The sequence below is a fragment of the Sinocyclocheilus rhinocerous genome, unplaced genomic scaffold (assembly GCF_001515625.1).
Source record: "Sinocyclocheilus rhinocerous isolate Xijiao unplaced genomic scaffold, SAMN03320098_v1.1 scaffold138, whole genome shotgun sequence".
In the NCBI taxonomy this organism is placed as follows: Eukaryota; Metazoa; Chordata; class Actinopteri; order Cypriniformes; family Cyprinidae; genus Sinocyclocheilus; species Sinocyclocheilus rhinocerous.
This window is the reverse complement of record NW_015635519.1, coordinates 229,876-246,154: the sequence shown is the minus strand read 5'-3', so window position 1 is coordinate 246,154 and position 16,279 is coordinate 229,876. Positions and strand designations below refer to the sequence as shown.

The following is a 16,279-nucleotide window of genomic DNA, read 5'->3' as shown; positions in this document are numbered from 1 at the left end:
GGCGTTATGCAAATCTTCCCACATCGTGACGTAGATATGTGGGGGCGTGTTAGAACGAGTCGTTTTAGGTAGGCGTGGTTGACTCTTAACTTTTATAAAGAATATCTCTTTGGATTTGAGACTTTAGTCTTTGCAACTTTACAGATCTTCTTTATGCACCAAGAGCTTGTAACACTTCAAAGAGAAAGGAAAAATTGAAATCATATATAACCCCTTTACAACTGTGGTGAGAACTAACCAGTGCTGAAACGGGGGGTTTCATGACCCTTTAAACTGAGTAAAAAATATGCAATTTGGTGCAGTTGCTAATATATATATGGCCAAAAATTAAGATGAAATTCTGATAGCTTGTAATGTAACGGAGATCTTTATAACAGGAAAGAAAACTACATAAATTGCATATAAATATCATTTGTTACTCTATATCTCCCAATTAAACGTCTTAGTAATATATTTAAATACTTAGTCTTATGATTAAAGCTCTGTGTAGTTTTTATTGTGGTAAAACATATACAATTTATTATTATTTTAATGTAATGAAAATAATATTGTAATCAAAATCATATCAATTCAAAAAAATGAAATATGCTTTTTTTTCCTTTTATGAAAAATATTATTTTTGATATTCTTGACAGGTGTACATGTCCAAATTCTACTACCTTATGTTAAATAATGCTACATTTGAGAAATAATAATACTGATACTTATGTCAGCAAACAGAGCTAAAAAGAGCTAAACACAGCAAGCTGGTCAAATGCGTCTGCAGGTGTAGAGAGGTGACCCGTCAGAAGCTCTGCAGTAATAAAAGAGAACAAACGCAGAGTAAGGCCTGTATTACCTTCCAGGAAGTAAAAGTGTGTGTATGTGTGCGGCATTCTGGGGCCAAGGGGCGAGATCTGTACATAAACCTTACAAATCTCTCTCGCCAAAAGATTCAGCAGCAAAGAAAACTCACACCAACACAAACAGACACTCTCCATGTCAATAATAAAACTGCACCTGTGATGGATGTTCTCTCACCCAACAGCCTTCATAAATAACAGGTTATAATTAGATTGATCTTTTTACCAGGACGTAAATAAAAAGTACGGCTCAAATTCATCTGCACATGTAATCATAATCAACTTTTAACTGTGTAGGAATTTAATTGAGGCCTTTTTGTTAACATAACCTTTTTTTTCCCGACAGTTCTGACAAATACAGAGGTCAAACTTCCAAGGAGGAATTTAAGACGTGAATTTATTATGAATTAATAATCTTTTAGCTACACATTTAATAATCCACAAGCAGGCCACATCAAGGTTATTGCTCTTTATTGATGTGTTGCAATGATGAGCATTTTCCGACTTTATAAAATATACAAACATAACTGCAGGTTTGATTTTCTGGATTAGACACCTACTTTACTGTGATTATCCAATCACAATACAATAAAAAACAAACAAACAAAAACATCACTCGTTTTCCCCTTCCTCCTCCTCCTCCTCATCACTGATGACATATTTTTTGGGTTTCTTGGCAGCAGATTCCTCATCTTCCTCTGCCTTCCGCTTTCCAGAGTTCTCTCCCTCCTAAAAGAAAGGATAAATAAATACCCAACATAAATTAATATCCTGAAGTCTGTTTATGTTGTTAAGATGTCTTCGACCAAAATCATTCATAATTTAGCTTTTCTTGACCATTTTAAGCCTCTCAGAGCCTCAGAATTAAACACTTTTTTTTTTGCTACTGTATCTTTAAGACTTTGTGATAGAGACTTTGTAATAAGAGTGGCAAAATAATCTAAAGTTGCGATTCATCTTCAAGGTATAGTTCAGCCAAAACTGAAAATTCTGTAATAATTCACTCACCCTTATGTCAGTCAAAACCCACAAGACTTGTTCATCTTCAGAACACAAAGATCATTTTAATTTCTGTCCATCCAATGAAAGTCCACGAAACCAAAATATTCAAAAAGCTTCAAAACTCAAAGTCATAAAAACTTCATACAGTCTTCTGAAGATACATGATCAATTTATTTTAGCTTTGAAAACATCCAGGGTTGAAATCACATGTGCTTTTCATCACATATAAATATTGATCGAACAGAAATTCAAAAACCACTGAGGCTCATTCTCATCTGTCAAACTTTTATAATGTCTTTTGGAAAGTTTTGGTTGCATGGACTTTAATGGATGGACAAAAATGATGAGAGAACACTGAAAATATCTTGTGTTTTGTAGATAAACGGAAGTCGTATGGGTTTGGAGCAACGTGTGTGTGTGAGGAAATGATAGAATTTAAAGCTGTTTCGTTTGATTCAAGGCTTAGATCTTTTCACTGAAGAAAATGAATGGGAAATATCCATCTGTAACCAAGGCTGCTGAAAACTGGGCAGTCATTGTTATGCTCATGGCTGTGACGTTATTACTAGGGCTGGGTAAAAAAATACCGATATCTCGATATTAATCGATTCTCATTTTTACGGAACGATATCGATTCTTAAATCCTAAGAACCGATTAGTCTAGCCTGTTTTCAGTTAATGGACGGAACATTGAAGAGCACTTCCCATCCAATATATCGCAATAAGCATTGTGCTTTGGTACTTTTAATATGAAAAAGTCTCAGATTTCAAATTTTGTCCATTCTATTGCTGTATTTAAACAATAAATGCCGTTTTGGAGCGGTTTAATATGGAGTGACAGATCGCTGTAGCGCATCTGTTCAGCAGACGCAGCAGCGCGAGGCGCACGTGAACTAATCATCTCCTCCACATTAAGACCAGTTTCAGCACAAAATAAACATGACTAAACATCCGAAGGTAAGTTAAAAGAAAGAGTACAACTTTACAATCTGTATCCTGTCTCATGTAATTGCTCAATCAGTGTTTCCTCCACGCAAAGACGTCAATATGTCTTGTAAACAATGTCACATTTACCTCAGAAAAAACATATTTGGTGACCATAAACTCATTAGTCAGATAGAAAAATAAACTGTAGAGAGGGGCATTTTGCTAAATATATGCACCATATAGCATTCATTATAAATTTTACTGTTCTTCAATGTTTAATGTTTGAATAAATTCATCAAGTTTTTATGACAGCCACCATTATGTTTATATTTCAAAAAAACGAATAGAAGTAGAAATATTAGTATGTAATTGTAACTTTATTATTTTAAAAACTTCATTAAGTGTAATTTTTAACAAATCAGTCAATTTTAACCTTCAATATTAAAGTAAATGTATTACCAACTGACTCTCATGTATATTTTACAGCATTAGTTGAGATTTTTTTTCTTTGAAAATTTGGTACTGTACCTGACATGTATCGAAATTAATCGATATTGAATCGAATCGAAAGCTTGTGAATGAGAATCGAATCGTGAAATTTATGTCAAAACCCAGCCCTAGTTATTACCATTCCATTTTTTAAGGTTTTTAATTCTCAAACTGTCTATTTGGACTGAAATTTTCACCTCATCACTGTCTAGTCTCTTGGCCTTCATCAGCCGCTGGGCCTTGTCTTCATCAGAACCTTCATCGCTGTCTGAAGAATAGATCCTGGCTCGTTCCTCTATGACCCACAAACAAACAAACAAGAATTCAGGACTGATTTTCAAGCATTCCAGAGAGATGTTCTTTTAGTAAATACCTCTTATTGGCACAAACAAATCAAACTGAACAAACTAATCTAAATCTCAGTCGGACTCTGGCATAATGCAGTATTAAAGAGCCGGCAGGTAATCGGCTAACGGCTGTAACGGTTACTGTCAGTGAGAAAGCGTGTGCGTGAGACGTGCTGTTTTGGGAACACAAGCTGTTGTTGCAGTGCAGAATGTTCTAGCTGATCGCAGCAGGTCTCAAACTCACTTAAAGAATCTGTTGTGCAGAAACACTGACCCATGGGAGGGCGAGGCAATACAATATAGACGACAGACACAGCACCCCACCGCAGTTCAGAGGCCATTTCAACTGACCTACTTCCTGTAGAGACGGCCGTTTTCACACTATAGCTATTGGTGCAGATGTGACTGGATTTGATTTTAAGTTTGTTTAAAGAGGGTTCCTCAAAAAAGAAGTTTGGGGGTACCATGTATCTGCATTGGTACTACTGTACGGAAATTCTTATTATTGATGCACGAATTTCTGCAACTGAAACAGCAAAACAGCATAAAAATTATAGGGATAGTTCACCCAAACATGAAAATTACCCCATGATTTCCTCACCCTCAAGCCATCCTAGGTGTATATGACTTTCTTCTTTCAGACGAATACAATCGGAGTTATATTCAAAAATGTCCTGGTTCTTCCAAACTTTATAATGGCAGTGAATGGGTGTTGAGATTTTGAAGCCCAAAAAAGTGCATGCATCCATCATAAAAAATGCTCCACACGGCTCCAGGGGGTTAATAAAGGCCTTCTGAAGCGAAGCGATGCGTATGTATAAGAAAAATATCTATATTTAAAACTTTATAAACTGTAATCCTCTCTTTTATTTTTATTTAATGAGTACTTTTTATTATGGATGGACGCACTTTTTTTGGGGCTTCAAAATCTCGACTCCCATTTACTGCCATTTCACTGCATTTTTTTATATAATTTTCATCTTAATGAAGAAAAATTGACAATATCCATTTCTCTATTTTATTTGTGGTTCATTTTCAGAATCCGATAATTAGTCTATGCTTTTTAAGTTGATGTATTAACAAAATTTCACTGAGCATTATTTGTATCATGCCTACCCTCCAATAATCACAATAAGCTTTGCTTTGTTACTTTTGGTGTGAAATGTCTTTCAAAGCTTTCAAATTCTGTCAATTTGATCATACATTTCGAACAATAGCCATCGTTTTGACGGCATTTCATTGGCGTAACAGCACCTGGATAAACATCAGAAGGTATGTTGAAAGTACAAGTGAAACATTACAACTGAAATGTATAATGTCTCATGTAATCACTCAGGGTTTCAGTTACAGAAAGATGTCAATATAACAAAAAGTGCATTTTAAGTGCATTTCAGGTGCATCATTAGAGATGATATACAGAATTAGGCATAATGAAAATAGCTATGGCCAGCTAAGTTATTTCATGTATAGACATTTCAAAAAGAAGAGAGAGTAAGCAATACTGCATGTACGCTAAATGCTATTTGTAAAGTGGTCTTTGCATGGATCTACATACAATCTGAAAACTTTGGAGCAATGTACACATAACGCCCCATGTGTATGCATGTCTTGCATGCCACCTACCCCTCAGACCTCCACCCTTATATTTGCTCTTGATGGCAGCCAGGCTGATGGATTCTTCACCCTCCTCATCCTCGTCATAGTGGTCTGGCTCCAGATACCCGGCATTCAGACCTCGCTGATGCTGTTTCTCTCTCATGCGCCTCTGCTGGGATTCACGGCGGATAGACGCACGTAACCTCTCCTCTTCTTTCTGCACAGACACACACACACACACACACAAAAGAAAAAAAAAAATCACTGTCACTGCAGGATTACATTGAATGAACACATCCTAGTTTATCAGTCAACGTGGAGATAAATATAGATGCATTTTATCTGAGTAATAAAAAAGGATTTAAAAACTAATCCTTATTGGATTTAATAAATAATTTTGTATATTAAATTTTAATCCAGAGTTCCCACACTTTTCACCAGTGATTTTCCATGACTTTCCCATGACCTCTCCAGACAATCATAACCAGATAAGGATTTTTTTAATGCAATCATTTTACAGAGATTGCTGGGGTTTGTCAGATACTAAACAGACATAGTGAAATTACACAATAAACAAAAAAAAAAAACCTTTCTATTTTGAATATATTTCAAAACAAACTGTGATACATTTTCAAGACTCTTTTATAAATAAGTTAAAATGAGCGTTTATTCAAAACAGAAATTACAGTAAACAAAATGCAAGTGTTTACTGTAATTTTTGCTACATTTTTGCTAAAATAATGATAAAGTTACTGACCCCAACATTTGAATGGTATACAATGTAAATACAGGCCCAGCCGAGTCATAAACAGGTCCAGACAGCATAAACACTATTTATGCATGATTATTATCTGTGAAAGCCACTTTCAATAAAACTTGTGAAACAATTTTATAGCTCTTCATTTATGAGAGAAATGATCCAGAGCACTTTTAACTCCAGCAAGGCTGTCTAATGGTGTCTGGGTCTTTGGGACTGACTTATGGTTGTCCATCTGATATGAAATCTAGCTCTTTGGACATTAGACTTCTGGTCAGAGGGAGATAAATGAGAGAGGAAATAGATAAAAACATTTACAGTACTCCACTTTAGTTTTCGGACAATCTGTTTAGATAACACGGCTGAAATCATACACGCATAACCCGCTGCTGCCAAGATCTGCTGTGTGTGAGGAAACGTGCTGCGAGCCGAGATGGCCTGATCTTTACAGACTCCGATAAGTCTGTTATGTGTCCGCTGTCTTATGCAATAGCTTATCAGATATTTATGATGAGATTTTGTCAAATGAAATGACAAAAGCTGAATCACTGTGTAATCTTGTCCTTTAAGTTCCAAAACATATCGGTTAAACTCCCTAGCAGGACAGCTTTATGACCTAGTTTCCTCTGAAATCTCCAGGTTTTCAGGAAGAAGAGTTTTTCATTAAGGAGGATTTAAGTTGTGATATAACCACCCTCTGAAAACTCACTGCATTTCTGCATTGATATGAAACCTGCAGAATTTTCCATCAGTCTCGGACTAAACTTAAATCTCTTTGCTGAGTGAAATGCATTTGTTTTACCTTTATCATCTCATTTCTCTGGGATTCTGGGTCTCTGCCGGCCATGGGCAGAATGCGGATCTTCTGTGTCTTTGAGCAGCGGTCAGCGAGAGAGAGGGTCATCTTCCTGTGTGTGGCGCTGTCTGTGGAGTGAGGTCTGCAAGACACACGCATAATAATATAAAACCACTTTAAAAATTTTAGAATTATTCTAAATGCATATTAACCGAGAAACTGCATGGAACAGGTGTACTTTTAAAAATCTGTCACATGGCAAAAAAGCTTAAAAAGGATTAAAAATACTTAAAAACTTGAAATATGTACTAAATTTAAACCTAAAATATTGCTGACAAAAAAAAAAAAAGCACTGGTGTCAAAGCATTCATGGCCATGCTATTTAACAAACCTGAGAGACCCCTGCTGGTGGATTGGTGGCTGTTCAACATCTCAATAATCCATAGCTAAACCAAAATGTTGGTTGAGGTTCTGGATGCTGATTGGTCAATACAGCATTTCAGTCACGATAAAACATGAAATACACAGCTCCCACAGAGTTCAACTATTAATCAATTATTTAATCTTTTTTGGTAACATTTTATTTTAAGGACCAGTTCTCAATATTAACTAGTAGCGTATTAGCATACATATTACTAGCATATTGGCTGTTTATTAGTACTTATAAAGCACATAGTAATGCTTTACTCTGCATGACCATATTCTAGATCCCTTAACCCGACCCAATACCTAAACTTAACTACCTTGCTAATTATTAATAAGCAGCAAATTAGGAGTTTATTGAGGGAAATATTTGTTAATAGTGAATGTGTGTTCCCTAATCTAAAGTAATACCACATTTTTAAGACACTTTGTATCAATAATATTTTCATTATGTGGCAGCCTTTGTGGCCTTCAGCCAAATTTTAACAAATTTAAATGTAACCATGATTTACTTTTTTTAAACCCACAATATTTCTTTAAAATAATTAATTTGTACACACCTTATGAAAGTATTATAAATCTCCTATAATGGAAAGAGAATGCATAGGTCTCGAGACACATTTTAAAGTTTACTATATTTACTTGAAACAATAGTCTAATAGTTAAAACTAGGGCTGTGCGATTAATCGAAATCGTCATAAAATCGCGATTTGAGCGTGCACGATTTCTAAATCACTTTATAGCACGATTTTCCGCGCCCCGACCTCCCGCAGTATGCTATCCGAACCAATCAGAATGCAGCGCGCCTAAATGGAGCACGAGAACAGAACAGACCGGGCGGGCATACAAACGTAACACCAAGTTCACACACTCCCGTCTGTGGTGCGTATTTTTTCCGCGCCCATGTTAACGGATCAGAGCGTTCACACTGCACACGATTGCGGTCCGGCAGTGCGCTCCAGGAGCGGTGCGTCTGCAGCAGTCATGCTGCGATCGTTTCCGCACGGAATCTATTTCTGCTGTGCTGCAAACGATGAATTAAAGTGACAGCGCATTATTCGCGGTAAAAATTAACATGGATTGATACGGAAATTAAGTAATTACACCATAAATGCTGTTTCACAGTCAACACATGGCTTTTTGGCTAGATTTAAAACAAGGAAAAGTGCACTTTTAGATAAACAAGGCAATAATAGATGGCACTCGTGGTGGTAGTTAAAGTTATATTGGAGTTTAAACGTGATACAGTACGAGACCAAACGCCATTTCAGCACGTCTCCACACAGTAACTTAGTAAAGCATGTCTGTGTGTGTCAAAATCGTGTTTAAAATCAAAATCGCAAAATTGATCAAAGAAATCGCGATAGGTTTTTTTTTGTCCATATCGCACAGCCCTAGTTAAAACTCACTATATTTATATATAAAATGTGCACTTCATGTTTCCTTTATTTTAGGTTGAAGTGTGTAAATTAATCATTTCATATTTCCTTTTAAATAAACAAATAAATAAATAATATATAAATATATATATATTAAAAGTTAAGAGTTTAGTATCAAACTGCCTTGAATTGTTGTGCAAGCAATTGTATAGTGACATTTGCCCCATATCGCCACCTAGCGTCCAACCAGTGAAATAACACTACTATCAATTCTATAACAGCTGTAGTGTGTGCACCTACTTCGTCATATTTTGGGAACAAATTTGTAGCCAGAAGTGAGCTAAATGTGACAAAAAAATCTCCCAAAAGTCTTATTTTGGGGGTGTCCTCATTTAAGTTTTTATTATTATAATTTTAAAAATGCAGTCTCTTCTGTAAGGGTTAGGGTGTGGGTTAGGTTATAGTATGTATAACTAGGTGTACATAAAAACAATAGAAGTCTATGCAGTGTCACTGTTCATATAACTAAAAGTGTGTTTGTGAGAGAGAGAGAAACACACCTGAAGGTGAGTTTGGTCTTGAACACAGCCTGACCCTGCAGTCCTGTACCCTGGCGGATGAACAGGTGGTTGTGGTCACCCTGCAGTGGAGCTTTATACACGTCAAACACCTCATTCCCCAGGTGCAGAGACATGCTGCAGAACGAGAGTAATGCGGATTTCCATAGCTTTGCTTCATTATACCTTAAGAACATTACTCAGCACTTCAAGACTAAAATCTGCATGCGTATCCTCACCTGCCATCTGACCATTTAACGATTCGTGCATTGCTATCCTTGATTTCATTGCCCTCCTCATCACGCCGAGAGCGCCACCTGATGGTGTTTTCGACCTTCAGCTTCAGACGGGTTCGTCCTTCCTCATCTAACATCTCCTCATCCTCAAACTCATCCTCGTAGTACTGAGGGTCAAATGGCCTATGGAGAGACAGCGAGGAAGGAGACAGACAGTCAAATGACTGTTTGGATGAAGCATTTAGCAACTTCAGGTCAGCGTTCCAGCAGACATTGACACACCTGGGCTCCACACTGAGAAAGTTGGGTAATTTGACGAAGAAGAGCTCACTGCCCAGATCTGTGCTGACTTTAGGAATCTCCACTTCGATCCTTGTCTCTGGAACCGGCTCCTCCTCGGGCTGATCTCCCTCCAGACCGTCCTCAGCATCCTGTTCATTCAGTTCAGATCAGTCAGGTGTTAAGAGAGGATAAAAATTTAAAAAAAAAAAGTCATTCTAATGCTTATAAATCTAAATTAGGACTGTTTTGGGAGACAGAAGCAGGGATGCAATCTCGTCAGGGGTGAAAAAGGTGACAATATAATTATTATTATTAATTGTTTTTAATAAATTAAAAATACAAATAAAGAAATATATTACTATAGTAATAATGCTATTATACTGTAAAATAATAATAAATAACAACAATCATTTTATTTCGGGGAACAGTAAAATTACAATAGTAATATTCATGGCTGTAATGATTTTTTTTGCTTTCAAACATTTTGTTGCATTTGCATTTACAAAGGTGCATTTTAAGTGACCCAAACTGAAGAGATTAACTGTGTCGAGCAGTATTAAAGCAAGCCGCTTCAGGCAATGCAAACACTGGATCCTGAGCTGCTCGCATGTGAATCAAGCCGCACCAAGCGCAAAGCTCTTTCGTTTTGGGGTTTGTTTGTTTTTTGATTCTCATATCATTGCCTATGACTCCTTGCAGACTCCTTGCAAAACAAGTTTGCATCCCTGAAGAAGAAGTGTAGAATATAATGCATTAAAATTTTTGTGAACTTTTATAAGCCAACCAATCACGGAGAGCATCCTAACATTAGGAGTTAGCAGTGTGGCAAACATATTATAATAGTATCACAGTAATTGCATATACATAAACACCATCATTATTTTTGCTGGAGATTCGATGGAAAAAAAAAAATCTGTGCACACACTCTTAAATAGCATGGAACACAAACAAGCAAGTACATAGGCACTTGCCTAAACAGCCAAACACACACACACACAAAAAATGCCCGTCGTGGCAAATATTCCTGTAAACACAGTGGTTTATGTTTTAACTGAACAAAACAGCTTTAGGCATATTGGATATGTGCATTAAGTAATAGCATTCTAATATACACTGCTGCTGTTTGTGGCTTTAAGGTTAATCAAACAACAAAAGAAAAAGAACATAAAACATCACTCACTGCTCTTGACAGAATCAGTTTTGTAGTTTTAATAAAGATTAACCTTTATTTAATTTATACAGTGAAGACTTAGCATTGCTCTTTTTTCCATTTGACTTAATTAATTTATTTTTTGTATAGGACCAGAAAAGGCCTTTCTGAAAAACATAAAGCACTGTTTCATGTGTATCTTTGTTCTATTGTATTGACCTTTTGTTTGTAATTTATTACTACTTTGTTCTTAAAGGTCCCCTGAAATGCTTAGAAACATGCAGCGTTACTCTATGTGTTGACGTCATTTTAACTGAAACAGGAAGACAGGGCGGGTCATATCAAGCAGCCCCGCCCCTTTTTAAAATAGCCAATAGCGTTAGTTTATAGCACAGCTTGGGCTAGAGCTGTTCAGAGCCGTTGAGCTCCGTAAAGCCGCATTTGACAGGGTATGCCAGCCACAATCTCATCCATATTGCTAAAAAATATAGCATTCTGTGTAGAATTCAAATAGCTCCGATACATTTTGTGGTCTGCGCCGACTCGCGCATGTGATCCGCTCCGTGCTATCGTGTCTCTGGACCGGAGCAGAGTGTGTGTGCGGTGCGATGGTTAGCGTGACACAGCGCGAAACCAGACTTCTTTTTTTCCTCAATGGAAAGCATATTTACACTGTTTGAATCGTTCCCTGTCACCTATATAGTGCACTACGTGCCATTCACTCTACAGAAAATACTAATTCTGTGGACAAGTGACAGATTTCAGCCGCGGCTTCAGCGTCTATTTTATAGTGTAGGGGCGGCCGCTTCGGATTCTAGAGAGCATTTGATTGGACAGAAAGTTTGATGAGAAGCTGAAGTACGATGTGACGTCAAAAAAATCGTTGAGCCGTTTTGGCGGAAGTGACGAACTGCAAGCATTGAATGCTTATATCTTCTAAATGCAAATTTTGTCACTGTTTTGGAGCACACTGCCTTATAGATAACCTTAAGACTAACATATTGATACTAACACCCAAAAAACTTTAACTTTTGATGAAGGATGTTTTTAACTTAAAATTGGTATAAAAAAACCTGCAAAAATTCACTGATATCTAAAATTATTCATATCATGAAATAATATGTTGATCATATCACCCACCTCTAATTGTGTTAAATAATCGTGACTATGATTTTTGCAGTTTCATTTGCTGGCACATCTAGATTGGTAGTATTAATAACAAGCGTAAACACGGTGCAAGAAAAAGTTACAGCATAAAAACTGGAATATTTTCAAATAAAATAACGAAAATTACTTTAATCTGAGTTTAATCATATGGTAACTCTTTAGTATAAGGACCAATTCTCACTATTAACTAGTTGCTTACTTAACATATTCTGCATGACCGTATTCTACATACCTAATCCTACCCAATACCTAAACTTAAAGGGGTCATATGATGCTGCTAAAAAGCTTTTATAAAGAATATCTCTTTGGATTTGAGACTTTAGTCTTTGCAACTTTACAGATCTTCTTTATGCACCAAGAGCTTGTAACACTCTAAAGAGAAACGAAAAAATGAAATCGCATCATATGACCCCTTTAATAACTACCTTACTAACCTTAACTATTAATAAGCAGCAAATTAGGAGTTTGAGACAAAAGTCATAGTTAACGATTTGTTAATAGTGAGAATTGGACCTTAAAATAAAATGTGACCAATCACAGAAAATATAAATTCTGAGGCTGTGTGTGAAAATATCTGACCATTGGTTGCCCAGGTGTGAGAGGTTTCTCTGCATCGCTGTCTGATGAAATATCATCTGCTTCCCCAAACAGATCATTTGCTGCTGGCTTCTTACCTACACGCACAAACACAAACAGTTTAACAGAGCTGCTGTGTGTATGACAGTGTGTTTCATCATTCATTCAATCATCTATCACTCACTCTGTGAATCAGGGTCAGAATCTGAGTCGGAGTATGAAGCTATTTTTTTCTTTTTCTTCCGAGTGAATTCCTCTTCGCTGTCACTGCCCTTCAGTGACTCTAAAGTATATGACCACAAACACAAAGATTTGTTAAAATAAAAAGGTTATAGATACATTTTTTATCCAATAATAACTTGGGTTGCAAAGGGGTGGAAAATTTCCGATAAATTTCCGGAAACTTTCCAAAAAATACCTGGAATATTCCAAAGAAAATCCTGGAAAGTTTCCAAAATTTACTGGAAATTTTCCACCTTTTTGCAACCCTAATAATAACATTTCAGGGGCTGCCTGAGAAGTAGTTCTTCATTTTTTTTTTGCCACAAATACATTGGGTCTCATTCACTAATAATTGTGCACATTATTCATATTTTTACGCACAAGAGAACTTCACATGAAAAATGTCACAACACATGCATGAATTTCTTCTTAGTCTTGTTCTATGTATATATATATATATATATACATACCATTCCAATATACCTCACCTGATTTTTGTCTCTCCCCTTCATCGTCAGAATGATCCCTCTCATCATCTGAGTTCTGCTGTTTGTCCTCATCCTCTGATTGGTCACTTTTTCCATCCCACTTCTCATCTCCAGAATGGACGTCTTTCCCTGACCCCTCTCCGTCTGAATGAGGTGTGCCGGGATCTGAATGCCCACTTCCTGCTTCTGAGCGTGGGCTGCCCGCCTCTGACCCTGGACTTCCACTTCCTCTGTCAGACCTGTGGCTTCCTGCTCCTGAGGCTGTACTCCCCACATCTGATCTGTGGCCCCTCTCATCGTCATCATCGTCCTCCTCGTGATGGCCCTCTGACCTGCTGTGTTCGTTGTCCGAGTGCATACTCACGTCTGATTGGTTGCCGGATCGTTCTGATTGGCTGCCGCTGTGCTGGCTTCCGCGCTCGTCTTCACTGTCGTCTCCAAACAGCTCTTTATTGCTCGGCTTTCCACCATCTTCATCCTCATCTTCGTCATGATCTCGGTCACTCTCGCTGCCAGAGGCGTTGCTGGGAGATCTGGGTCTCTCATGCTCCGAATCAGAGGCGGAACCAGAGCCGGAATCTGGATGAAACACATCAACACATACATTAGTTTACTAAATTATTTAGCATATGCTTTTATCCAAACTGACTTAAAGTATACTTTAGTTTAACTTCATTACACATTAAATCACAGACCATAAAACTGTCCGTCAGAAACATTTCACATGATAACAGAGTAAACAATTAGTATTAATTGTGTATTATTTTCATTAACACTAAAGCCTACTATCATATCATAACATACTGGGCCTATGAATAATTTGGGCCTGTGTTTTTCCCCCTCCACAAATAAGAGCTCCATATTTTTCTATATCATACTACACTAGTCTTTCATCGAAGTTGTCCTAAAAGCGTTCTTGTCTTAGGACAACTTTGACTTACTTTTATGATTCACTTCAAATGTTGACTACTGTATATGAACCATAACAGCTAAATGTATCAAATATGACACTCAACAACAACAAAAAAACACATATGCATACTTTTTAAAGTTTTTTTTTATATTTAGTCTAAAGGTTTGATAAACTGCTCCATAAAAATAATGAATTTAACGATGACAAAAAAATGTGTGCAGAGCTGAAAGACCAATCGTCTTACAACTGCACATAACGCTAAATAAGTGCTCATCTGATAGAAATATAGCTGCTTAACACATAAATGAAACACATCTTCATTCATTAATGCAAATGTAAAGTACCTCGTTGCTCGTTGTCGCTATCGCCGTCACTACCGAACAGCTCGTCCATGTCCGCCATTCTCACCGGCTGTAAATAATGATCAACATCCGGGTGAAAGTTTATGAACTAAAAGCGTCAGCAACACTTTTATAAAATAAAAGCCCTGCTTTTTTTTCTAAAGTTGAAGCCCTGGAGATATTCTATGCAGACAAAAGCCCCTTGCATGCACTGAATCATTAGGTTAGTTTGAGAAGCCAAAGCAGTCAGAGGAGGAGTGAAATAAGTGCACTGGTTTTATATAAAAAATAAATATAAAGAACAAGACACCCAAAGTAGGCCTACAGGTCATTTATTTTCTCTCCAAAGACATGTTTTCTATCTTCACGACAAAAATATTACAAAAATACATGACATTCGCTTAATGCAATATGATGCATTATGTGCTGGGAGGTGTACACTTTTGAATCAGATAATCTGAGTATATTTGTTTATTGAAGTAGCCTTGATTGAGTATTTAGAACGTACCTTTTCTTTTGAGTTCATGAAAATGACACATTTTACAAAACCAGAATTATTTGACTGTTTTGAGTTTAATGAACTTGTCTTTCAAGTACCCTTTAAACTGTAGCGCTTGACTTGTTACTCAAGCAGCATAGCTAAGTTCATTAAAAGAATTGTCACCCAAAATAGAAAATTTGCTGAAAATGTCCTTACCCTCAGGCCATCCAAGATGTAGATGATTTTGTTCCTTAATTGGAACAGATTTGGAGAAATTTAGCATTATATCACTTGCTCACCAATGGATGAACAAGATAGGTAGAAGTAGAGTAGTAGAACATAGTTAGTTACTATTCTTTATCCCTGAGTCTGGCATCATTTCCTCACACACTGTTGAAAAAGTACCTGGCACTGATATTCTCTGATGACTGATAGACATGATGTAATGCTGATGGCTTCAGGGTAGTTGAAAAAGGTCTTGTTCATCATCACTGTGCAACATGAATGAACTTCTGCCATTATTTAAAACAACATACCACACATTCACATAAGGTTTTAATAACTAATAAGTTATTAAATAAGTGGACATAATAAGTTACAATAGGCATATTCATAAAAGTGCTTCTGATTCAGATTAAGGATAAGTAGCCCAGTTCTTTGGAAATGCAATGTGTTTTTTATTGTTTTGCATTTTTGTTTTTGACAAAAAAATAGGTATTTCTCTAATCATCTGACATTCTAAATGAAGCAAGATCTTTGCCGAGTCTATTATACAAATGTAGAGTGTAGTTTCTCCTTAAAGAATGCTTTGAAATGCCTCATCCCCCTCTCTGGGGATTTTATTTCAGGTGGACGACACGCCATTCAGCAGTGTGTGCACTGATCTGGCCAGTTTCACTACAGGTCTCCACAAGTATCTTATTGCTTGCTGATCTTTGTAAAGGAATGATTTGGAAAAATACTCAAAAAAAAAAAATACTAAAAATAATGATTGGTATATAAGCACCTAAAAAAATCTCATTTAATAACAATATAAATTCTAATTGTAATAATTTACTTATTGACAAAAACTCAGAACAATTAAGAAAATACAATAATTCAAATAATCAATGAATAATTCAATGACATAATCACGCTGATAACGCCACCTGTGGACTTCATATCCCATGCTCCTTTGTACCACTAAAATTCTACATTGTCTGATTGGTTGCGTGTTTCCAGTAGGCGGGAACTGTGGTTTATGGGCGTGCTCTTACATTCTGATTGGATGTTGTGAATGTCAATCACCAGGGCATTTCTAGTGTCTGG

General features: G+C 36.6%; 1 protein-coding gene across 1 annotated transcript; it reads right to left on the bottom strand.

Moving 5' to 3' along the window:
- Positions 1-1,296: 1,296 nt before the first annotated feature.
- LOC107746941 (RNA polymerase-associated protein LEO1) lies at positions 1,297-14,572 on the bottom strand. Its single transcript, XM_016561295.1, has 11 exons — positions 14,494-14,572; positions 13,237-13,815; positions 12,711-12,809; positions 12,530-12,624; positions 9,634-9,782; positions 9,355-9,534; positions 9,119-9,253; positions 6,763-6,898; positions 5,231-5,420; positions 3,458-3,555; positions 1,297-1,571 (listed from the first exon to the last, which is right to left on the bottom strand). Exons 1-11 carry the CDS (start codon positions 14,549-14,551, stop codon positions 1,455-1,457), a joined length of 1,836 nt encoding a protein of 611 aa, XP_016416781.1. The 5' UTR covers positions 14,552-14,572; the 3' UTR covers positions 1,297-1,454.
- Between the last annotated feature and the right edge of the window lie 1,707 nt (positions 14,573-16,279).